Genomic DNA, 27,006 nt, shown 5'->3' with positions numbered 1-27,006 from the left:
ATTTCCAGTGCCTGTTATATTTAATATATTATTTTCCTCAAACCGCGAAAATCCGTTGTTACTTGTGTATATATAATTTGTCTCATATATTGGATTTTAGACTATTCAATATATAATTCATGGGGTTGCTAGATACTAGGGAAATCTCCATTCGTCGTAAAAACTTTCCTATGTACCCCCTTTGTTGACAACCGTTGTAAATGTTGATACTTTGATTAATGAAAGTTGTTTTTGAATTGGGGATGAAAACAAACACTTTAGTCGGAGCCCTAGACTAGGCGGTCGACTAGGACCGGTTGACTGGCCCTGTGTGGCTCAACCCCCCAGCCCCTTGTTCGGGTGCGTGTTTAACCCCCCTTGGATTCCGGACGATGATTCTCAATTATTGCTAATTTAATTTCTTATGTTTCTAGGGTTATTTAGGGTCAATTGCACTCTCTCTCTCTCTCTCTCTCTCTCTTTTCTTTTTTTTTTTTTTTTTTTGAATTTCTTTGGAACTTTGGAGATTTATATAAGCTTGAAAGGTGAGGAATATAGTTAACCATATTGTATGATTGATGGTGTTATTTGAATCTTCATTATTTTGATATCTTGTATTTTATTATAATTTTTGTGTGACTTTGCATGAACGGAAGGTCATGCTACTTTGTATTTGTTTCCATTATCAATTTTAATTAATCGTTATATGAGAATTGTGTGAATGTGTGGGCTTGATTTTGGGACTTTGTGTGTGTGCACTTAGACCTAAGTACATGAATGCTAGGTGTCTAAAAGTATTTGTCTAGATAACTCTATTAGCACTACTATCCTTTCGGTAGGGGTATTGAAGCCAGTTAACCCATGATGTCAGTGGTTGGGTCATGTGAGCATCAAGCATGCCCACTGTCATCATGAGATGATAGGGTTGCATATGTATAAAACTTGGGTTCCTGTCGCTTTCAGCGTGATGTGAGAATTTTGCGGGAAAGCCACGAGAGCGTCCGCATATATATGTTTGTGGACTACCATAGGGTTGAAAAATAGAATCTAACAAATGCCTCCCGTTGAGGAATGATATACGGACCATATGTAGTACGAGACCATATGACTATGCATTGTGCCTAAAGTTGTCCTTGACATGTGCTAGTTCTTAAGCCAAATGTTGATGTGATAGAGTGGTGACTTATCCCCAGCCATGGATTGATGTAACTTGACTGAACAATTGCAAAGAACCCAATAGACGTCTTTTGTTGAGGGAGAGTGATTGAGACTGCCTAGATGAGACTGGTGTATAACTTAATGTATGTCTACCATAGAGACTTTATGATAGAGTTAGAAGCATGAATTCATATTCATTTTATTATTCATCTTATTATAAATAATCATATATGTGTGATATGGGAAATTGACCTAATTGAATTCTATTGAACTCATTCCTTTTATGTGTATATGCTGTTAGATCTTACTCCAAGTTATGAGGATTCCATTCAAATGAATGATTTTTCATCAGCATAGTATTTTGAGGGAGCGACTTGTGAGGAGGTGGAATCTCATGGAGCTTCGTGCCCATGCTTGGATTACTCCTATGGAGCTGGGTATTAGTGGACAATCGGTGATACATTTGGAATCGATAGTGTCCCTCGTAGCATTGTGTTTTATTTTCATTCTTAAACCTTTAGAGAGGGGCAATGTCGCCTTCCATTAAAGTAACTAGGATATTTCCGCTCCAAACAAACAATTCTTTTTTCTAAGCTCTGATGTTCAGTTTTGATTAACTTTGGATTATGTTTTAACTTTAATTAAGGGATAGTTGTAACCACATTGATAATCTAGTTTTTATAACTTTAATATTGAGCTTGATTTATTATTGTCCTTTGATTATGCTAGGTCATATGACTGTATGGATTTTCACTAAACCTTGGTCCCGTAGTGTAACCCCCCACCGGGTATTTGGGTATGGCTGGATCTGACTGGGTGGGGTGTAACAATATTGGTATATCGCCTCCAACATACCAATTGTCCTTAAGCTGGGAGAGATAATCAAGACACTCTAATGATGATGACCCCAACCATCATAACCCCCATAAGTAGATGTGGTCCATGTGGCGCCTCTAGAGTCTTTCAAGGTCATGGATGATCCATCATTATACCCATAGTAGTGCAAACTCCTGAAAGACGGGTATGCACCATCGTGTCCATGAGCGGGAGGGACAACATAACCATAAGCAGATGTGGAGCCTAAAGACTCCTCTTAGATCGTAGACCCCATCACTCTCGATAAGTTGCCCTCGGATCGAAATGGTTTTATGAGCCATTTGATCAAGTATCATCACTATAACTATAATCATGCATATGCTGCTACTCCTCCTCAGGGCCCCCACCCCTCCCTAGTAGAGTGTAGCTCGTAGTACGATCATGTTGAAGCTTACAACCATGATCGTCATCTTGGGTGGTATGCGTGTGCTGAGTCTCTCTAGTAGATCTCTCAGGGGATGTTATGTTTCTAATAATGGAACATGTAACCGCTCGTACTACTCACCACCACCAAGACCACCATTGTCATCATCATCATCATCATCATCATCAGGAGGAGCACTTGAAAACACTTATATAGCTATTACATAAATTTCTATAATTTTCAAAATCATTTTCCTTAATTTTCCTTTTTTTTATTATAATTATTTATATTTTATATTAATATTTTAATATTTTTTAAAAAATAAAATAATTATTTATTGAGTGAAAAAATATTCTAACTCCATGAGTTTGTAGACTGGACCATGGATCCACATATTTTTCGATCACGATACAACATATATATCATGTAAAAATTAAGCATTTTCAGTATAGAAAAATACAAATTTTGACTCCCAAAACTAAAAAATAAATTATTTAGCGAAAAAAATTTCAACACTGAGTTTGTAGATCGGCCTATGGTGTTCAACACACTTTAATTTTATACACATCCAATAACATTATGTCATGCATTTTGAAAAGAAAAAAAAAAAACACACACACACATAGAGTTTGGAGAACAATAGTTACTTCTTAGATGAAAAAACTTCCAGATCTGACATGATCGTTACAAAGAATGCTATACCCGTCAAGATTGAAGCAAAATTTACTGCTATATGTCAAATATCGAAGGAATATGGCAATAATGCAAGAAGTAGGAGAGAGAAGATCTGGGAAATTTAAGATAAATAGGTGGATAATTCATCCAAATTCGGTTTATATCATCTAAATTATCGATATTTTTTGCAACATTTAGGTCTATTTTGTGGCGGTTTTATAGTTTTGTTGTCAAAACAAATTTGCCTACAGCCAAACCGGTCGAAATTTAGCGAATTTCGGCGAAATGTTTTTCTAAGCAACGAGCAAACATGCGGTTTACAAATAAACCCTTATTTTGCACCATTTGAATAATTTGGATTTAATCATCTACAGCAAAAACCACTGGAATAAATTCTTGGCCTATAATCCATAATAATAGACTAAAACTCTATTTTGGATTTGAAATTCTTTTCATTCTCTTTTTTTTTTTTTGGTAAACCCTTTTCATTCTCTTTTCATTCTCTTAAATTTAAGTAAAACTAGGCATCATGATAGATACCAAACCCATCAAAAGAATAAAAAATATCAAAATTAAGAATGAGAATTGATAAAAAAAAAAAAAAAAAAAAAAAGGCCCTAAATATCTTGTACTATATGGGCATCTCACTTTAAATAGGACTAGTGGTAGTTTGTGTTCTTATTTTGGTATTTCAATTGTTATTCAACCTGGCCTTTCTGAACCTGTTATCATAGAATATTTGTGGCATCCAATCTCATCTCACTCTTAAATGTTTAGCAAAACTACGTATCTGAACGTGTAATTGACTTCATGTTTACATGTGAATTAAAAACATCGAACGTCTCCACTGTGAACGTCCCCCAACCCAATGGCTTACTATAAATCTATTGCTATCATCCCCTGCTCTAGGAAAGCTGGAAAAATGAGGCTTATGGGTTTTATGTCAACTGAATATTTGCATTCTATCCATCCTATCAATCTGTTATCTCTTTGGTGCCATTGCTATTAAATTAAAATTAGACTCAGTAACAGAATGCTCGATCATGTGTTTATGGACCACCACAGTTGTGCGATAAGAAAAATGGCTAGGCTAAAGGCCATACCATACCCATGATTTTACGAGCGAAAGTGTTGTGCCCCATTGTAAGGCCAAGGCAGCACATCTGTAAACGTATAGCATTAAATGGGAGTTACGATTCACCAAGTACATTGGAGTTTGGAAACCCAACAGTAATGTGCAACAATTGTGAAATTAGATAATAAGATCGTGAATAACAAATTCTCTAAATCAGGGCAATTGGTTCGAAGCACTAAGAGATTGATTTCCCATAGCTAGGGCCTGAAGCACCATTTCCAAAAGTTCAGCTACCTCAGCTGGCAAGTAGATCTCTCTGATTAACAAAACCAGTCTCTTGACCCAAGCACCTGCCATCTTTCACAAAGCAAAAGCACCACACACTAGTCTCTAATGACTCAGCCCATAAACTCGCAAACCAGAGCATTGGATCTGCAGCCACTACAAGCCATTGAAGTTCAAAAATATTTAAGCTGTACAAGGATGCTTGGTGACCAGTCATTCCAAGATAGGTCTTCACCAAGACTAGGAGACAGAATATTCAGAGCTTGTAGCCAATAGAATATTCTTTTAACCAATAGAAAATTGTAGAAAGCATGATATAGTAGGAGCTATATTTTGATTGATTAAACAGTTCTTTTTATTTTTTGAGTTCTATATACAGTAACAAGTGATAACCAAAAGAAACATGAACCAGTGCAAAAGCTTAGATCAGAGCCAAGAATGCAGCAGATCCTGTAGACACACATGAAGTAAGGAACAAAAGAAATCTTATTTATTCTGTTAATCAAAACCACCAAACAATAGGTGCAATCATGAACACCTACTTGTTCTTAATCTTTCTCAGTTGGTTGATGGCTTACCAATATAATGCATGACAAAATAATAGCCAATATCAATTAACATCCTGATGGTATTGATGGAATCTGCAATTCCTGATGAGGACCATGCCGTATAGGAAAACTGTTACAAGAAACTTCAAGTCTGTTACACTGATGAACATTACAAGTAGAGGAAATAAGGTTTCCATTGTTAAGAGACCAAGTCCCATTAATTGAGCATTGTATCTCTTAACTTGTGATAAGTCTCACAGAAAATGAAGGGAAGAGGATTGGTCTTGGACAGGGACAGGGCTAATAAGGAAAACAAAGTAAAACCAAAAAGAAAAAGGTACCTGTAAAGAAATAAGATGAAAGCATGGAAGAGGGAGACATATATAAAGGCTGACTGTATACAACTCCTCTCAGTTTTCATGATGTCACACAGATGGCCATGATGTGCTTAGAATCAAAACCATGATCATATACCCTGAAAAAAAAACCAAAAACAGAACAGTCATTCATCAAATGAAACACAGTCAAGTTTATGCAAACCGAGAATAATGAATCACATGCATTGGAATCAAGTGCCTTTTGGACTTAACTTAGGTACCTCAGAAAAATTAGATTACAGATTTTGATGGTTCAGAAATATGAAATTTAAAGCTTGAATAGAGTTACAAGCCTCTATAATTTATGAAAAGCATATCCAAGATGTACAATTTAACCTGAGCTAAAAGAAAAGCTAAGAGTCAGGCCTTCAGTGAGCAATTTCAGTGGTGGAATATATTTCCCTCCTAGTGTCCTTGCTCTGTAATTGAGTATTTTCCAAACCAATCACAATGTGTTTTTCATGAAAAGACAAGCTGAAAAAAAATGAAAATTTTGGATATTTATCAAGATACAATTTAGAAGGAATCACATGTGAGAACAAAATGTTTTCAACCAGATTCCGCTCCATTATTGCTGAAGCCACACACAAAAGAGAAAGTATTTCTGTTCTTATTTGCTACTACCAACCTTGACTATATTAGCATACCGAAATGCAGAAGCTGGAACAGAGGCCTACACGCAATCAATCTGAGGAATCAAACATAAGTTAATATAAGAACAAAAATGTAGCATCTAACACTAGTGTTACCTCAATATATCTACTTACTTATGATCTCAAATCTGGAACTAGTGTATCAAAGAACATAACTTACAACCAATGAAATACAAATCCATGATTACTCAAAATGATGAGGATGGAAAGGAGACAGAAGACTTCATCATATCTCTTAACCACATTTGTGAACCTATAGGACTGTTCATTACCAGGTGTCAATCTCTTTTGGACCATTAACTACAACGGAGGGAAAATCCTAAATGTCAAAGCTAATTAATCCTTTATGACCACACCAAGGCCCAAAAGGGTGTACCAAGGATGATATGCTAAATCTGAAATGAATTTTTGGTTTTGTTGGAGGCAGGGAGCACAAATGAAAATAGACACACTCATGCTTCAATCCTTCATCAGCAAATAGGTTCTAGCATGAGAGAAGCACATATGCAAAAGCTGGGGTAAAGAAGCACATACATATGCAAAAACTGTCTAAAGCTTTTATTATACATGTTAATTGCTAGACTTGGAAACTTGATGAACTCCGATAGAATAACAACAATAATGATGTATGAGATTGGGAATTCTCCGTTGGAACTTGAGATTTAAAGAACTAAGGAATATTGGTCATTAAATTTCATAACCATGATTGCCTAGGAACAAAGGATACCATGCACATTGCCATGGTTAATTTCATAGGAGAAGCTTTAAGGAGTGGTGCCTTTGTTCATAGTAGGAAAGCTCTGGCTGCATTCTCACTACATGACTTTTTCTGCTGTTAAAGTCATTCTACAATGGAAAATTAATTAATTAATTACACTATAAAGCAGCAGCTTTGGAAGGGGATTAGAAATCACTTGAAATCATAACACCATAAATGGAAAGCATCTGTGACTGCAATAGCATTAATCACTCAAGGGCCAAAACCTTCACAGAAAACCAAAGGCTAAAGGAAAGAAACAAACAAACAAAAAGATTTGTAATTGAAAAATCAAAATTCTTTAACTAGTTTGAAGTCTGAACAACAAAAAAGATATACTAGCAATGCCATTCAAATCTAGAGTTACTATGTACTTCTTTTCCTCAATGGTTCTTCACAGAAGAATTCATTTGGGTTTTGGAACCAATTCTTAGAAATGAAAAAGAAAAAGAAAATCTATGGGATCCACAAATCAACTAGGGCTACTCAATTGAAATGCAATAAAGTCAAGTTCATTTGAGACAGAGGTAGAAGTACCTCAAATAAAATTGTTAGGACAAAGCCAGTTGTAACTTTTAGACCCATTGTCACTTAAGAGTTTTGTTAGATCAATATCGGTTAGGCCATCTAGGAAACATGATTTAGTTCCACAATTTCTTTTACTTTGTAAGATTTGGTAACTTTTTCCAAGGATATTACCCCCCCCCCCCCCAACAAAAAAATCCAGAACTTTCAAAGATTCCACTTGATTATTACCAGCTTGATCTCAGTATTCCATATTTGACAGAATGGGTAACATTTCCAAGGACTCACACTCAATTATGTCCAACTCCTCCAAGGATTCCAATGTACCAACACCTTGAATCTCACTAAGATTCTGCACTTTCTAATCTCTAGATATTGTAATCTTTTAAGGTTATATAGATCTAGTAATCTTCTTAAGGTCCCATGTCCAACAATGTTGAAACATGTCAAGAATCTCAATCTATGAACCCCATGAATCTAGGCTAGAATCTCACAACTTTCAAACTGTAATCCATACAACTTTTTCAAGTTCAACAGATCCAATAATCTTCTAAGGACTTACATCCACTTATATGCAATGACAATAAGGATTCCAACCATTGGGCCGTCAGGTTTAAAAGAGACGTATTTTCCTTGCTTGTTGCTTCTCGATGTGAATTATGCCACAAGGAGGGAGACGAATTTTCTCATGTTTTTGCATTGTGCCTTAACACTCAAAAAGTTTGGAAGGGACAATTTTAATATTGTTTTGAGTGTCTCATAAATTTTGATTAGCTATGTGGTTTGTGGAAATCAAGGAATACGAAGTCCCCTCTGCATGATGTTTGGCCTAGGGGTGTCATTCTTGTTTCTTATTTTGTTCAGTTATAGCATAATAATCGACGGCATGAATGAGGGGAAAGAATAGGCAGCAGTTGGGTGCTCAAGACTGTGGTAAATGAAATAAAGGATGGCAGTTTGTTTTTAAAGGGAGACCGTTGCCTGTACATGATCTAATGCTCGCTCATTATCTTGGGCTGGTGGTGCATCCAGATAATATCAGGAGGCCTTAAGAGCTTCCTAATGGTGCAAAGGTGCCAGGGTTGAAAGGCAATCCGGGAAGTGCAGGTTGAGGTGGTGTATTAATTAGAGATCAAAATAATGCTCACATTGTGGATGTGTTTGCCTTTTTATTGGTTAGCAAACCAGCCATCATGCAGAAGTTGAGGCTGTTATGAGCGGTTTTCAGGTGACGAAGGAACTCGATTTTGTTAGAATTGAAAAAAGATGTGTTTGGGCTTGCCTAGGTTCCAGTTTTCTACCTAGGTTTTTTATGTTTGTTCTGTGGCTGCTGATCTTTTATTTAAAAAGACAATAATAACTAGTCAACATCGACAATCTCATTCATATTCTAGCCTTTCTTTTAGTATGTAGATTACTCAAATTTTTAAGGATAGACAGATTGGGTAATCATTTTGAAAATATTAAGCTGTACAGGGATGCTTGGTGACCAGTCATTCCAACATGGTTTCAACCAAGACTAGGAGCCATAATATTCAAAGCTTTTAGCCAATAGAAAACTGTAGACACTATGGTAGTAGGAGTAACCTTTGACTGATTAAACATTTTTTTTCTTCTTGAATCCAAGATATTGTAATAATGAAAGAAGACATGAACCAGAGCCAAGAAAGTAGCAGAACTGTAAACTCATGAAGCAAGGAACATAAGAAACCTTATTTATTTTGTTAATTTAAATGATCAATTAAACAATATGGTGCAACATGAACACCTACTTGTTCTCGATCTTGCTCGGTTGATGGCTTACCAATAAAATGCATGGTAGGATAACAGCCAATGCCAATTGACTTCCTGATGGTATTGATGGAACCCTGTGATTCTTGTGACCATGCCATATCAGAAAACTGTTACAAGAAAGTTCAGTTCTGTTAGCCCTGATAAACATCATTAGTAGAGGAAATATGCAAAAAGGGTTGGCTTTGGAGAGGGCCAGGGCTTTTTGATAAGGAAAACAAAGTAGTGGAAAGAATAAAAAGTGAATACAAAGAAAGAAGATGAAAGCATGGAAGAGGAGCCATATATCAAGGAAGCTAGGCTGCTCACAACAACTCTGATTTTTCATGGTGTGATAAAAATGGCCAGGAGTTGGTGATAACAATTGAAGCCATGATTATCCTGCTCTGAAGAATAGTTTCCCCTTACAAAGGCCCAAGTTAATTACTCTCAGTATGATCCCAACCTTTTCACTTACTCTTTTAAATCTTCCCTATGTCCACTTTGTTGATATTCATGAACTTCTTCAGAACCATTGCATGCCTTCGTAGAGGGATTGGCCAACATTTCAGCTAAGGCTCTCTTTGGTCTTGCAACTCAATCGAACCTTGTTATTCTCACAAAAGCATCTTCCCAAGTTTGGTCATACACCTAAAAACCACAAAACAGATTAGTTATTCATCATTAAATGGAACACAGACAAGTTTATGCAAACCAAAAATCATGTCACAGATTACCTTAGGTACCTTAGGACGATTAATGTTACAGATTTTGATAGCTTAGATATATGAAACCAAATGCTTGAACAGAGTATTAGTCTCTATAATTCATCAAATTCATATCCAAGGTGTATAATTTCAACCAAAACTTTTTGGATAACTATCAAGATACAATTTATAGAGAATCAAATTGAAAACAAATGTTGTTCAACCGTACTTTGCTCATCATCCGTTTGAAGCCATGCTCCAAAGAGAATGCCTTTCTATTATTATTTTCTACTATCAACCCTGACACTTGTCAGCATACTAAAATGTAGAAACTGCACCAGAGGCGTACATATCAATCAAAGCAATAAAAGGTAAGTCAATAAAAGAAAAGAAATATAGCTTTGAACACTAGTGTTACATGTCAAGTCCTACCTCTTAAAGTTTCTAATCTGGAACCAAATTGTATCTAAGAAAAACAACTTAACTACAAATGACACACAAAACATTAATTTCTCTATTTGAAGAGGGAGGAGTGAAGACACAAAGCAAATCAAGGTAACTATGGAACTACACCAATGTGAAATTTTGAAAATACAGATTGCCTGTAAAATAAGGCAAATGAGTACAATACAACTTGCGCATCATTTCCTTAACCTGTTGGTAAAATGAACCATCACTCACAATTAGTTATACAAAAAATTGTAATGAATAATCATAGAGAACCTTTTTACATAGTAAGACTCTGGATCTTTTCCGAGCACAAGCTGCCCGCTCCAATCACTTCCACAAAAAAGGCAACAGTTTTCTATTTGACAAACACACCTGTAATAACTACCGTCTTATTAAAACCAGTGGATGAGTTGGAAAAGAAAATTCTGAATTCCTTGAGCCATTAAAAAAAAAAAAAAAAAAAAAAAAAAAAGAGGCAAAACTGAAGAGAATTATGATCTTAGAACTAATTCTCAGAAATGGAAATGGAAATGGAAAAGAAAAAGAAATCTATGGTATTTGCAACTTGATTTGGTTATTCAATTTAAATGCAAAAAATTCAGATTCAGTTGAAAAAGAGGCAGAAATACCTGGAATAAATTTGTCTCATGATGAAGGCAGTTGTAACTTTGAGCATCCACCGTCAATCAACAGTTTTATACGATCAATATAATCCAGGTGGACGCAGCACACACCATTTAGTTTCTCCAATTTGTCTGACTTTACACAACAATTTGGTAATTTTTCCAAGGATATACACCCCCTAACATCCATATATATCAAAGATTCCAATTGATTATTGCCAGCTTGAATCTCGGTCAACTTCTTGCAGTCCTTGACTTCCAGCGCCTCTAAATATTTCAACTTAGAAAGATCGGATACTTCCAAGGACTCACACCCAGTTATGTTCAAATACCACAGGGATTCCAATACGTCAACACCCTGAATCTCGGTGAGATTCTTACAACCTTCAATACTTAATTCGATCAAACTTGTCAAATTTGACAGATTGGGTAATATTTCCAAGGACTCACACCCAGTTATTGACAAGGATTCCAATGTGTGATCAACACCCTGAACCTGAATTTGGGTAAGTTTCTTACAGCCTTCAATTGTTAAATGGAACAAACTTGTCAAATTTGAGAGATTGGGTAAGATTTCCAAGGAGTCACACTCAGTTATCTTCAACTCCAACAAGGATCCCAATGTGTCAACACTCTCAATCTCGGTAAGATTCTTACAACCTTTAATCTCCAAATAGGACACCCTTTTAAAGTTTGACAGATCGGGTAATATTTCCAAAGAGTCACACCCAGTTATCTTCAAATGCCACAAGGATTCCAATCCATCAACACCATGAATCTGGGTAAGATTACAGCCGTCAATACGTAATTCCTCCAAGGATTGCAATGTGCCAACATCCTGAATTTCAGTAAAATTCTTACAGCCTTCAATACGTAATCTTTTCAAGCTTTTTAAATTTGACAAATGTGGTAAGTTTTCTAAGGACTCACAGCCACTTATACACAAATACTTTAAGGATTCCAATTCGCCAACACCGAGAATCTCATTTAGATTGTGGCAGCCTTTAATAGAAAGATCACTCAACTTTTTAAAGATGGAGAGATTGGATAATCTTTGCAAGTACCTGAATCCACTAATCTTGAATTCCTCTAAGAATTTACAGCCACTGATATTCAATTCCTTTGTCTCATCTAGGTTCTTCTTGTTACCTTCAATCCGTAAATGCTTCAACTTCTTGAAGTTGGACAAGTCTAAAGGTAGTCTTTCCAAGGATTCGCAGCGACTGATATCCAATTCCTCCAAGTTGTCCAACCCATTGATGCCAGGAATCTCCGTTAGACTCTTGCACTCTCTAATGCATAGATGAGTTAACTTGTTTGGCAGACCATCCGGTAATCTTTGGACGGCATGGCACCCTTGTATTGTCAATCTTCGCAAGGACCCCAATCTGTGAAGGCCTGGAATTTCGGTTAATTTACCCAGTTTTTCAATGTATAATGTGCTCAACTTGTGTAAGTTGGAAAGATGATTAGGTAATTTTTCCATTGAGTGGCAACAATCGGAAATCCTTAACTCTTGTAATGATTCGTAGCACCTCCCAATCTCTAATATTTGTGGACATCCCCCGATATATAGTTTCCTAAGCCTTTCCGAGTCTTGTAGGTCTGGTATTTTCCTTAATGATTTGTAGTTCAACATTCCCAACTCCTCCAGAGAGTCCATTCCCTCCAGGCCTTCAAAATCGGAGATGAAATCATTATTCATAACCGTCAAAGTCCTTAGATACTTCGAGCCCCTTAGATTTGGTAATTTCCGCAATGACTCGCAGCACAGAATGGTGAACTCCTCTAGAGAGTCCAATTTCTCATCACATCCTTCAATTTCTTTTAGGCGGTGACAGTTCCAAAGATGTAATGTCTTTAAATTTGTCAAGCCTCTTAATGTACTTGATACTTTTACCACTGACATGCAATATTCAATTGTTAGACTAGTTAAACTTGAGGGAAGATCAGAGACATTTTGAATTGAATTGCAGTTAGACAACTTAAGGCTAGTGAGACTTGGGGGAAGACATGAGATGCTTTGCAAACTTGGACCTGACGCCCGTAAAGAAAAGCTTTGGAGAGCAGTCAATTGAGAAATTTCAACTGAAATGTCCACTACTGCACTCTCCTTCTCATAGCATAAATTGAGTTGTTTGGAGATTAGTCAACTTACTAATTTGAGCTGGTCGACTCCTTAATTCATAGCACCCGCTCATGTCTAATATGACCAAGTTTGTGAGAAGACAAATGGATGCATCAATCTCATTCAATTTGTAACACTCACTAAACCGCAATACCTTCAGATTTTGATTTTCCGAAAGAACAGGAGTTCTAGATAGTTGACAACAATCTGACAAATCTAGAACTTTCAGATTTTTGGCCTTCTGTAAAATAAAAAATATAAATTAACTTCTATAAATAACTTAAAAAGCTAAGAACCAAATTTTTTTTTTTTTTTATTTAAACAAACTAAATAAAAGAGAGAAGTTTCTGATAGACCTTGATGTAGTTCCAACCCATCCAATCAGTCGTGATGTCACTTCCAGATAGATCGAGAACCACCAATTTACGTGGACAAAAATTAGTTTGGATGCATTGGTTGGAACATACTTTCCAACTAAGCCACCTCAATTCAGAAAAAGAATTTCCGAAGTTCCAAGAAAACTTTGCATAATCAATTCGAAGTAACCTTAAATGCATCATTCCCGCAAATCCTTCACTGCTCAAACCTTCATTCTCCGAAATACTTCTAAAATCAACGCTGAGTCCTGTGACACTATTTGTTCCCTGCACAAAAAGAAAAAAAAGAACACATAAACTTACTTAATTAAATGAGCATATGAGATTTTTGTTAAATCAAGAAAAATTCATCAAAAACATAATTCACAAGGTCGTCATGGAAAAGTTTTTAATTAAATTCAATACCTACCTCTTGTTTGTCCAATACATTCCAAACATCCTCTGGAGACCATATCCGTGTACGCCTCCCTGGTTCAATGGCATTTTCTTCACGAACAATACTCCTTCCAAGATCCCGGAGCAAATCATGCATCCCTAACACGCCTTCTTCACTAACCGTAACCAAAGACTTTTCACAAAGAGAATCAAGCCCTATGAAAGGTTCAAAATCACAACCATCCCATATGTAACAAACAACATCCTTATGCATGCCAATGAAAAAACAAGCGATATCGAGAAACATTTGTTTCTCATCCTCATCATCTAATCCATCAAAACTTGTTCTCAACCTCTCCATGACATTATTATTCGGAACTTTCTGCAGCTTCTTTAGCATGCCTTTCCACGTTGATTTTCCCTTTAAATATAAAGATGAACCTATAACTTGAAGTGCTAAGGGAAGTCCTCCAGTAGTTTCTATAATAGCTTTTGATAGATCCAAATAATCATCCGGAGGTTGGAGGCTTTTGAATGCATGACGGCTAAAAAGTTGAAGAGAATCATTTAAATTCATTGGTAGTGGCTTATAAATTTCATCTGATTTCCAAAAGTATAAAATACGTTCATCTCTGGTTGTGATAATGATTTTGCTTCCTGTTCCAAACCATTCACGGTCCCCAGCAAGATATTTTACTTGATCTTCATGATCCACATCATCTAGTACAACAAGGACCTTTTTGGAACATAACCTTTCTTGGATCACTTTGGTACCAGCATCCACAATAGTAATATCTCGACATTCATACTTCAAGGTATCCCATAAAAGTTGTTTTTGCAAAAGAACAAGTCCATTATGTTGTTGAGCTGCTTCCCGAACATTTGCAATAAAGCTGCACCCTTCAAAGTTATTAAAGATTTCATTATAGACAATCTTCGCAGTTGTTGTTTTTCCAATGCCTCCAAGGCCTTGGATCCCGATAATTTTTCTATTGTTAGAGTGAATGTCTAAAAGCTTCAACATTTCTCTTAAGCGAGATTCGGTTCCAACTATACTGTCATCTTCACTGAAGGGTCTCTTGTTCAATTTATCATAAACTATACGAACAACTTCTTCTACCATCTTTGCTTCAGACCTGCATAAGTCAAATATATATATACTAAAAAGTAATAAAAGAATACAGTACGGGTAAGGATATGATATTATGGAAGTCTTCCTATGCATTTGTGTGTCATTCTTCATTTAATTTTTTTGTATTTATCCTAGTTAAAAATCATTTTGCAATAAATTTCTAATGTTTCATGCCTTCATGGTCACTAACAACCAATATGGCTCCCCAATTTGAAGTCATTTTGCATTTTTCAGTTCTTTGTATATGAGATTAATTAATTTAACCATGTAAATTAGACAAATTTTGGAAGGTAATTTATCAATCTCAATCTCATATAGCAAATAATAATGTATATTAAAAAAAAAGTACATCATTATTATAAATTTTCTAAATAAATATAGATGCATCTTTATGGACTGATTAATTGCATGATTTGTACCAATTATAGTACATTACTTATCATTCCAGAATTTTGAAAACATAATGTTACCATATGGACTGATTACTTGCTTCCTAACATTGGTCGGAACCAGAACCAGACCCAGACTCAGACTAGATCAAAAAATTATTTTCACAAACCATGTAGCACTCCAAATCCAGAACCCGGATCAAGCATGTGCTCATGCTAATTAATTCCGATAACTTTGAAAGCTTTTATCAGAAAAATATTATTTTCTCAATATTCCATTGAAATATATTTTATATATGATAATATACTAATGCAAATTGGTCACATGAATGGAAATCATATTGTCTAGGTTCCTTTAATTGGTGACTAATTAAGCATGGTTTTGTAGAACATCAACTACACTCAAGTAAAAAAGGAACTCTTGGACTTACATTTTCTCATCGACATGCCACCCTTTCAATCCGCCCATCTCCTTCATAGCTTCCTTCCACTTTTCTATACCAGATACCATATCCCTTTGGTATTTCTCAAAGACATTCTGGTATATTCCCTGTTTGGTTTCGTACATCTCTTGGCTCCACTTTGTAAAAAATAGGCATGACTATCCGATCCAACGTTCTTCTACATTCAGATATTTGGGCTAGCTCTTTGAGACACCACTTGCTCGATGGATAATTCTCAGAGAATATGGGAACAGAGATCTTTGACTCCTGTATTGAAGTGAGTAGCTCTTCCCCAATCTCGTTTCCCACATGAAGCTCTTCAGAGTCCCTAAAGGTACGAATTCCAGCTCTAATCAAGGCATGGTAGAGGTGGTCGGCGAAATTATTGCGTACGTCGTTGCCATGAAAACTCAAAAACACTTGATAATTTGTGGCTGAACCAGAAAAAGCAGAAGCCTGGTGAGGTGCTGCCATTTTTTCCATCAAATTGCTTGGAGAATACTTTCCTTCAGATGTGAATATGGAAGGAAGCGGCGTTTGGATGGATGGGCGGGCTGGCTTAGGAATATTAATGGTATTTAAAGCGATAAATAAGAAAGATGCATCATCTTTATTTTTTTTAAAATAAAAGTTCCCACCACTTCCTTGTTACGCGCATTACAAGAATTTTCAATATTATTTTATCACTTGTGAATTCCTTTCCTCACATCATCACTAGTTGCTTTTCACACACCATCACATGGGGTTTCTTTGTTTTATCCGAAAAGAAAGTTTTAACAAATTATTTTTCTAGATAAGCACTTAATTGGTTACTTTTTCAAACACCGCGTCACATGAGTTTCACTTTATTGCTTGTACCTTGCTCACATGCATTTACATGGTTTCTCTCATTGCTATACCCAATACCCAATAGGGTTAATTAAAGAATAGCTTTGTTTTTTTTTTTATAACCATGAGATAGTGTTTGTTAAAATAACGACAAACTCTCGTAGTTGCAGTAGCTCGAGATTTGCTGTAAAGCACTCAGCTCAGCTAAGCGTCTTAATATATAACTTGACTTTAGGTCAATCTTTCCAACTATCAAAATCATAGCCTACAAAAACAAAAACGTATATTCTTTTTTCTTTCTTCCAAGTGGATGGCAGCCATTATGACTTGGGGTGTGCAAGCCCTTTGGAGATGGGATTAAGGGGAGGGGAGGGAGAGACATGGAGGGATTGGAGGATCGAACCACAATGTTCTAGAAGCGCACCCACAACAAATCTAGAGCCTGTAATAGTAAGTAGAAAATAATCACTTAGAAATCCCAAGGGCTGGCTCAGTTCAAAAAGACCAACGCTTTTACATATATAGGAGGTTAGAGTTTGAATCCCCTTGAGGCCAAGGGCGAAGTCCTTTCTATATAATTATATAAAAGTTCCCCTGACGATGTAGTTGTGGTGCACATAAACTGACTCGGATGAACCTCAAGACCCCAAAAAATAAAAATAAATAATCAAATGAATTTTTTACTTTTATTTAAAACGACACAATATATAAAGATGGACAAAAAGAGTATCAATCGGATTACTTGTGTTTTTCAAAGCAAGTTAACAAGTTATTTTTCCAATTTTTTTTTGTTAGCAGTTATTTTTCTAGGTAAGTGCAAGTGATTTTGTCACACACACCACGTGGCTCTCTTTTGGTAAATGATTGAGTAAATTTACAGTTTATTAAATAAAAAGAAGAAAATTACACCATTATCTTTTATTGAGTTTCAGAAAATTGTCTACCTTGTGTTTGAGTTTGCAAAACTAGTAAATTAAGTTTCGGGTTTACAAAATTAATTAAGGGCCTATTTGGTTACATGAATCTGAGAATTATACCCGTTTGGTTGTAAAAATCTCTATATTCATTAATTCTATAGATTCACCTTTTTACACTAAAAACGTAAATCTGTAGATTTATGAGTAAAGGGTAAATTCCAGAGATTTCAAAAAAGCTATACATTTGCATATTCACAAAAATCACATTGATCAAATAGTTTTTTAGGATGAATCCATAGATTTCATTCCACAACCAAACACTTAATTTTATAAATTATGACTCCATAGATTTGAAGTCTATAGATTTGAAATCTCTAGATATTTGAAATCTCCAGACTCATGTAACCAAACAGGCCCTAAAAGCAATTCATTTCATTGATCTTGTTATTGATTTTGACATTTTTGCCCTTAGTTCTATTGCCAGTACTGTATCTCTATTCTCTTCATCTTCTGTACATCATTTGACTGGTCACAATCCTATTATCGCCACTACCATTGTTCCCATGTCCTAGAAATTGTAATATGGTTAAGAAGAGAAAATCTCCAATGGCGTAGCCGGAGAATCAAAGCATCATCTCTTTATAGGGAACGTGATTGAAGGAATAACATAAAATAACAAGGAAATAAAAACTTATGCGAAATCACAGCTCAAGAAAAGTGAAGCATGTCTTCAAACATGAGCTATGAGAAATAAAAATGCAAGAAACCCTAGAAAGAGAGATTAATACTTTTCAGTTCATAGGCAAACATATTTTATTATGATTATAAATCGAGATTTGAAGGTGAGCATTGAGAATAATTAATTATTATAGTGTCCAGGTGGTTGATTCCAAAGTTAAAACTTGACCAAAAAATCCTTCTCAACCTTCACATTGGAATCGGCCTTCACATGTCTATACACCGAACGATATCTTCTCATGAGTTTCTTGTGATTTACTCCGCTGTGTGCGTGTTTATCACTCCGCCGTGTGCGTGCTCTCCTCTGCCGTGTGTATCATCTTCTATGCTAAGGGCTGTACGTCTGATAAGCTTGCTATACCCTCCTCAAGGATGAGGCCTAGTGGCCGAACAGCTGGTCCTCTGTTACTACGGGCAAATGGAGAAAAGGATGGTACAAACTCGTTTTCTTCTGCAAAGTCGCAGCGAATGCCCGACCATAATCTGGAAACGGAAGAGTCCTCCGACAATGAAGTCTATTTGGGTGATGTGGAGAAGCACCAAGATAAAATACAGGTGGAAAGAACCCTTGTGGGTCTGATTCAAGATGATAAACAACATCGTAGACAAGCTGTGATGGAAGGGTTACCTCGTGCTTGGAACACACGTTTTCCAGTTGAAATCTCGACGGCAGATGAGAGGTTATACAAATTTCAGTTTGAACATGATATGGATCTGAGGAATGTGCTGGATGAGGGACCTTGGTCAGTCTGAGGCAATCTACTTGTGCTAGAGAAATGGAATGAGGAACTACGATGGAGCTTCAGTCATACTGATTTCTGGGTGCAGATTCATGGTCTTCTAGAGGAGTTTGCAGAGAAGGAGGCTATTATTTTGCTAGCCAAAAAAATAGGTGAGCCAAGCAAGTATATGATGGTTGAAGGCTTTCAGTTTGGAACACGGGTGCACTATGCTCGTATCAGAGTAAGAGTTGATGTGAGGAAACCACTAAGGTTCCAAATTATTGCTAGAAGGAAATCAGGAGTTTCTTTACCAATAGGTGTTAAGTTCGAACGATTGCGTCTATTTTGCGTGGAGCGGTGCACTAAGTTGTTTGAAGAGAAGATAGCTCATCAAAGGTTACATGGCTGTATTGCTGTTACCGATTGTCAGCTAGCACCCCAAGCTAAATGGGGGTTAGAGCAACGTGGTCAACCACCTGATAATCGAATCATTCTTAAAACTCCAGTAATCCCGATGGAAGAGAACAAAGAGGATTCATGCCAAAGTAGCAGTAGTTCAGTCCATCGGCTGGACACGGCTGCCGGCAACGAAGGAGGTGACCGGTTTGGGAAACAGTGTCTGCGATTTTCAGGAGATAAGGGGCAGGATATGTCAGAGTCAGAAGATAACCAGAGTTTCAAGAGGCATATCAAGCCATGTGTCAACATAAATCAGATTGTTTCAGACGTTATCAGTCCTTCGTCTAATCCTGTGCTGCAGTCTAGCTTTCTCTTAAATCAAAGACTGGATATACCTTGCACCAGCGTTAACCACCTTGAACCCAATACCATGGAAAATACTTTAACTTTTTCCTCCCAGATCCAACAGTTTCTTGATCAGAGCCCTCATCATTCAGAAGTTGTAAAGTCACTCCTCAACCATCTAGCCAAAGTCAACTTAACCAACCCATCTCAAGAGAACAAAACACATCAAGTGGGCCCTCACTCAGTACAAAATTCACCCATACCAACCACATCACAACGTTCGATGACTGCCAACCCTTTATTTGACACCTGTTTAGTTGGTGATAATTATCAACTAACTATACATCCTACTCATTCTAACGTGGAGAGCACGTCATTTCATTCTAAGGAATGGAAAAATCTAAATCAATCTCCTGGTGCACCCTTCTCAACCCAGACTAGCCATACCCAAAGGAATACTGATTCATTGCCAAAAATATACCCAAATTACCCTCCACTTAACCCACAACCCATATTTCTTGAACCCATACCCGAAGCTTTGAGCCAACCCAAAAACCCCTCATCTTTAACCGTTCGAAGAGAAGTAACAAAGCAGAAGAAAAGTGTGGTCAAGATATCCAGCCTTAATGTCTCAGAGAAATCAAAAGCTCCTAAGAAAAGGGGTTATGAAGAACCAAAGAACAATCAGGAGAAAACGTTGCAACTGGCTAAGATTCTATTTTTATGGGCAAAGAAAACTCCACTATAAATACCGAAATATCAAAGGGAGTTTTGGTGATAATTAAAGAAGGAAGAGCATTCTTTTATCCCTCCCCCCCCCCCCCCTCCCCCCCCCCCCCCTGTGGGACTAATATTACAACAAAGGGGTAGGCCAAAGAGCGGGGAACGGCATTGGGTTACCAAAAGGGGGGGGGGGCATTTTTTATGCTTGAATCCCGTGGTGAATGGGGCCGATCAGTCACCTGGGAAGCCATGAAAATGTTAAGTTGGAATTGTCGTGGGTTGGGGAACCCACGGACAGTTCGTGCTCTAATGAATCTTATTAGATTCGATTCCCCAGATTTGCTGTTTATCATGGAGACGAAATGCTCGGAGGAGAAGGTGAAGCTGATTTAGAGGAAGATTAAGTATCCAAAGTACTTTGCTGTGAGTGCAAGAGGGTCAGCTGGTGGGTAGTGCTATATTGGCAAAATGAGGTTTATGTTAGAGTAATTTTTTCTGATGATAATTTTCTTGATTGTGAGATGCATTTACCAGATGGGAGTGAATGTTTTGTGACATTTGTTTATGGTAATCCAATGAGAGAGAATAGGCAGAAGGTATGGAATCAACTCATGGATATTGGGAATGGGAGATCTAAGCAGTGGTGTTGTCTTGGCGATTTCAATTCTTATTTGAGCTGGCATGAAAAATGGGGAGGAAACAAGGAAGGTAGAAGAGATATGGCTGCTTTTAGGCAAGCTTTGGATCACTGTCAACTAATGGATTTGGGTGCTAATGGTCCTATATATACTTGGAGTAATAGAAGGACTGGTAATGCGAACATCAAAGTAAGGCTTGACAGGGCTTTTGTTAACTACGAATGGAGGATTAAGCATGAGGATACAACATTATTTATCAGACCTGGGTTTGCTTCAGACCATAACCCATTGGTACTTGACTTGGTTGGAGGTAGAGCAAGAGGGAAAAAGCCATTTAGATTTGAGGCGGCTTGGCTTCGTCATCCTCAATGCAAAGATGTTGTTGAAAAGGCATGGGCAAAAGAAGCAAGGGGGAATTCAGCTCAAATTTTGGGAGGAAGTCTAAGACAATGCAGACAGGATCTCAAGGTATGGAATAAGAAGAGTTTTGGGCACATTCAAACAAATATTGCTAGATTGAAAGAGGAGCTGCTCGAGGTACAACAAAAGTGTGGAGAAGAGGATGTGACTAGAGCTGAATTGGAGTTACAGGCGTCACTGGAAGAAGAGCTGCATAGAGAAGAAATCTTATGGCTTCAAAAATCAAGGATTGATTGGTTGAAGGACGGGGATCAAAATTCTTCCTTTTTTCATGCGACTGCCCTCCAACGTCGACAAAGAAACAGGATCTTAAAAATCAAAATGGCTAATGGAGAGTGGTCCCAATCGTATGAAGAGGTTTATAGTGAACTCTTACATCATTTTGAAACAACAGTCACTACTGAAGGAGTTGAGCAGGGAGATATTGTGCAGGCTTTAAAAGGAATCCAGGCTAACATTCCATTGGAGGTTAATCAAGTTCTTGAAGCTGTACCATCAGAGAAGGAGGTCTATGAGGCTTTGAAAGAGATGGGGCCGCTTAAAGCCCCAGGTCCTGACTGCTTTCCCCCGACTTTCTATCAACATTTCTGGGAATGTATTAAACAGGAAATTATGAATTTTATTTCTGATTTCTTTTACACAGGCTCTCTCTGCCCGGAAATGAATAAGACTTTCATAAGTCTAATTCCCAAACCCCAACATTCTGATACTCCGGAGCAATATAGACCAATCAGTTTATGTGGAGTGGTGGTTAAATTAATCTCCAAAGTGATGGCCAACAGACTCAAAGAATCTCTCACAGGTATCATTTCTCCTGAACAATCTGCATTTGTGCCAGATAGATTAATATCAAATAACATTTTTATTGCACATGAACTGTTCCATTATATCAAGAACAGGAGGAAAGGGAAAAAGAAATTTCTAGCTTTGAAAATAGATATGAAAAAGGCATATGATCGCTTGGAGTGGCCGTTTATTAAAGCTACACTAATCAAGTTGGGCTTCTCTGTGAGATGGACAGATCTGGTCATGACATGCATCTCTACTGTGTCATATACACTTCTGGTTAATGGAGTTGAGAGAGGTTCATTCAAGCCATCTCGTGGAATCAGGCAAGGTGATCCACTTTCTCCATACCTTTTCATCATTTGTTCTCAAGTTCTTTCCACCATCATCCATCAAGCACAATCTAGGAGCTTAATACAAGGTATCAGGGTTAAGAATAGAGCTCCCCAGATTACCCATTTACTGTTTGCAGATGATTGCCTGTTGTTTTCGGAAGTGAATATGGATAAGGTGTGCATGCTTAAACGGTGTTTGGAAAGTTACTGTAAGGCCAGTGGTCAAGCTGTGAATCTTAATAAGTCTTCATTGACCTTTAGCCCGAATACACCTAGGAGATTTAAAGCTTGGATCTCTAGAGTCCTAAAGGTTAAGTATGGTAATGGGCCTGGGAAATATCTTGGACTTCCAACGGAGTTTGGAGTATCTAAGACCGAGGTGTTTAAGGACTTAACTTGTAAATCTTGTGATCGCATCAAAGGGTGGAAGAATGCACTTTTATCTGCAGAAGGGAGAGTTACCATGGTTAAGTCGGTGGCCAATTCTCTTTCTACATATGTTGCATTACACTTCAGCTTACCCGCTTCCCATCATAAGGAGATCAGGAAAGCAATGGCAAGTTGCATATGGGGGCAAAAAGAGGAAGAGAAGAAGATCCATTGGATATCTTGGAGCAGGCTCTGTAGATCCAAGGAGAGAGGGGGGCTAGGAGTGAAGGATCCTATTCTTCATAATAGAGCGTTGTTGGCAAAAGTTGCTTGGAGACTATGGTATGACCTCACTCGCTTTGGGCTGTATTTATGAAAGCAATTTATTTTCCTAACAATTCTTTGTTTGAAGCGAAGAGTGGAAAATGCCCATCCTGGGCGTGGAAGAGTATCCTTATTGGTAGGGAGGTGTTGATGGATGGTTTATGTTGGCAAGTTGGAGATGGTAGTAAGGTTAATATATGGGGAGAGAATTGGGTTCCAACAATTCATAACTTCAAGATCCAATCTGTCAAGCCCGTAGGTTGCAGGCTCCAGAGAGTAGGTGATCTTATTGATCCAGTCAACCGAAGGTGGAAGAGGGATATACTGCATCAAATTTTTGACCCAGGGGAAGTCAACGCTGTGCTAAAAATCAACCTATCTATCATATCCCGGGAGGATAAATTGGTATGGGGGGCAGCTAATTCTGGCATATTCTCAACAAAGTCTGCATATCACTTACTTATCAATCAAAGGGATCGTCGACAAAGCTCTCTTCCTTCTATTTCTAGAAGGCATTCATGGGAAGAAATTAAAAAGGAGGAGTGGAAGAAGATTTGGAAATGCCAGACGTTGCCCAAGGTAAGGAATTTTCTATACAGGGTATGTGCTGAAGGAGTAGCCACTGCTGAGAACCTAGTCAGGAGACAGATCAAAATGGATAAGGAATGCAAATGGTGTGAACAAGAGGAGACTGCAGGGCATCTGTTGTTTGAATGCCACTTTGCTCGAGCAGTTTGGTGTGCAGTTGGGCTAGAGTTTGTTCTACACGGAGGGGCAGATCGATCGTTGGCAGCAGTAATTAGGAGATGGGATCATAGTACATTTGGATCCAAGCTCCTTAGCAGAGAGTTGTTTAGTCAAGTTTCGTTTGTAATCTGGAGCATTTGGTTGGCAAGAAATGGGAAAACATTCAAGAAAGAACTCAGATCACCTATCGATGTGGCTAGAAGAGCTGATGCAGCTTTTCAAGAGTTTTGGAGGGTGCATGGTAGAAGGAATGTGCATGGGGTCGAAATGCCCAATCAAATCTCAGGTGCAGAGGCTCGAGTCGCGGCAATTCCGGAGGTGATCATATTTTGTGATGCTACTTGCAATGAGGAAAATGGAGCTACTGGGTTGGGTTTCGCTGCTTTCAAAGGGGGAATGTTGATCTTGGGTTGTTCGGATCAGGCGCTGTCTGCTTCGGTGCTGGAAGGGGAAGCTCTGTCAGTGCGGGCTGCTGTGGTTTGGGCTCGTGAGAACGGGATTGAAGAGGTTGCGGTATTTTCCGACAACTCAGGCTTGGTGGATCTCCTTATGGGTCGTGATATCTTCCCCCCTTATCAAGTTGAACCGATTGTAAAAGACATTAAAGTTTTAGCTTCCCAGTTTTCCTCTTGTAAGTTTTTGTTTTGTTCTAGAGATGGGAACTTGTTGGCCCACTCTCTAGCCCAGGAGGCCCGGTCTGTACCTTGCAAGACTAGTTGGCCGTTATCCACTTCCTGGATTCAGGCTCATTGTACTCTGGATCTAGCGCATTTTGCTTGGTCTTTTGAATGAAATGTTGTTTACCAAAAAAAAACCTTCACATTGGAATCTTATATCTTTGGCTCTTTAATTTTTAATGTATACCTTACGTGTATTATCATGGTTTTGTAGCTCTTCTGTTAATTGTTTAAGTTGATCTTCTTTTTAATTTTATTAATTCCATTTGACATTTCAACTTGCTACAAGCTTAAGTTGAATGAATTTGCGGAAATAACCATCACAACAACTCCATTCACCTAGTTAAACCATGAAATTTTGTTACCTTACTAATAGTAGGTTGGTGAATATGACAACCTTTGCATGATTCCAAGAAAGATGAGATTGTGAGAAAAACAATGAAAAAGAAGAAATAGAGGATGAACATGTTGGGTTGCGGGGAGAAGATGAAGAGATAAGGATGAAGCCAAATAGTGACAGTGGTCCCCCATTTCCAACGGTGGTGGTGCCAAATTAAGGATTCGATTGGACATGATAATTGCCTAATCAGGCAACATAGTTATTTTAGGGATAAAAGTGCCAAATGGGGAGGAAGAGTCACAGTTTTGGTTAGTTTTGAAACCAAGATTTCTGTTTTGGTTAGTTTTGAAACCCAAGATCTCAGTTTTGTAACTTTTTTTAAATGAAATATAATTTTGTAAAGGAAAATCTAGATGTAGCTAATCCTGTAATTCCCCCCACCCCACCCCACCCCACCCCACCCCAAAAAAAGAAAAAAAAAAGAAAGAAAGAATGTTAAAGCAAGTCAAAGGACTTTTTCATGTTCTCCTTTCGGTCCTTGGCCTCTATTAATTTGCTGATTCAAAAATAGATCTAGTACATAATTGTGAGTTATTTTTTATTACTAACAATCTCTCCTAGTTGTAAGCATGGAACGAAATCTCGCTGGATTTCGTTGGTTCCCCACATGGCGAACCAGACGAACCGGCCAAATCTCGGCAAGATTTCGCCGATATTAACCTGGCCCATTAAAATCCATCTCATAAATACTCATTGCTCACATGACTCACACGACTCACACACGTATAAAGTTTATTGGAATTTGGAAAGTGAAGTTTAAAATATTAGTAAAATAATGTAAATATCTCTGCAAAACATCAACTTATGTTTATCTTAATATTTTTTATTTTGTTTTTTTATAAATCGATGGTGTTCCATGAACCACGTGTATGGTTGGAATTCACAACCTAAAAATCAAATCTTCATCACTTTGTTTTCTTCACTTCTTCACGGAGAAGTTGTCTTCTTCACAAAGACCGGCTGCAATCAGGGTGCAGCAGTTCGAAAAACCACCTCCATAGCAACGAATCTTCTCTTAATGGATGGAAAATTTCTCCCACAAGTTGAACGCGAGACGGCAAGTGCAACTCTTTCTCTCTTTTTCTGTGAACTTCTTCTATGTTATACACGAATAGATGCAGCGGCTGAACAACGAGACATTGACGGCAGCTGAGACTTGACATGGAAAAAACAACTACAGCCCTTCAACGAGACACCGACGGCAGAGATTTTAGCTGATTCGGCGAGAAAAAGGCGAGATATCGCCGAGAAATCGGCGATATCCCGCCAATATCGTTTCGCCCCACCCTTTCGGTTCGCTGAGTACCGACATCAGCGAATTTCGGCGATATTTCGCCGAAATTCGCCAAAATTACGTTCCATGGTTGTAAGATAGAGACAAGAAATATTTGAAAACCAACATGAGATTTACTGTAGAGTTGAAACGTTTGAAATATTCAAATATTTATTGTGGGTGTGCTTATAGTGCATTTGGGTGGCAACCTCTGCTTAGAGACAGGGTTGAGTGGTTCAATCTTCCGTTCCCTCCACATCTTCCCCATCCCCTTGGGCCTGTGGGGCCCACATCATCATGGCCAACAAAAAGAAAAATTGACTTCAAGTCAAGGTCTTTTAATAACAACACCATCCCAAAAGAATTTATGGGTACCAACCAGTAAGAACTTATATATATATATATATATATATATATATATATATATATATATATATATATATATAGATATATATATATAGAAACTCTATATCATATTTGTATGTTTGTAGAAAATGGAGTGGGAAAAGAAAATGGGTGGACACCATGTTTTTTGAAGGACACAAAAGAGAGAGGAAAGGGTATTTTGCACGCTTCCATAACTACATGTAATTTTTTTTTGGGATAAATACAATTACATGTAAAGTCAACTTCGGATCTTCTTTCACAAAAAAAAAAAAAATTCTTCTGATCTTCTAGCAGATGTTGGTGCCTAACCCT

The 27,006-nt window shown here is 37.6% G+C and overlaps 1 protein-coding gene and 1 long non-coding RNA gene across 2 annotated transcripts; both read right to left on the bottom strand.

Annotated features, from left to right (window-relative positions):
- Positions 1–4,750: 4,750 nt before the first annotated feature.
- LOC149019030 (uncharacterized) lies at positions 4,751–6,848 on the bottom strand. Its single transcript, XR_016173021.1, has 3 exons — positions 5,966–6,848; positions 5,302–5,435; positions 4,751–5,090 (listed from the first exon to the last, which is right to left on the bottom strand). It is a non-coding gene; the product is annotated as an uncharacterized LOC149019030 (long non-coding RNA).
- A 2,097-nt stretch (positions 6,849–8,945) lies between these two features.
- On the bottom strand, positions 8,946–16,468 carry LOC149019029 (disease resistance protein RPP4-like). Its single transcript, XM_089153112.1, is given in 9 exon segments — positions 8,946–9,173; positions 9,521–9,693; positions 10,473–10,571; positions 10,829–12,914; positions 12,961–13,191; positions 13,307–13,594; positions 13,737–14,838; positions 15,655–15,767; positions 15,769–16,468. Coding segments are annotated over 6 exon segments (4,185 nt in total). The 5' UTR covers positions 16,150–16,468; the 3' UTR covers positions 8,946–9,173; positions 9,521–9,693; positions 10,473–10,571; positions 10,829–10,844.
- Positions 16,469–27,006: the final 10,538 nt, after the last annotated feature.

The sequence above is a fragment of the Hakea prostrata genome, chromosome 4 (assembly GCF_041222555.1).
Source record: "Hakea prostrata isolate BN-2017 chromosome 4, UWA_Hpros_2, whole genome shotgun sequence".
NCBI lineage: Eukaryota > Viridiplantae > Streptophyta > Magnoliopsida > Proteales > Proteaceae > Hakea > Hakea prostrata.
Note: the sequence above shows the minus strand (reverse complement) of the source record. Positions and strands in the feature narration are given on the sequence as shown.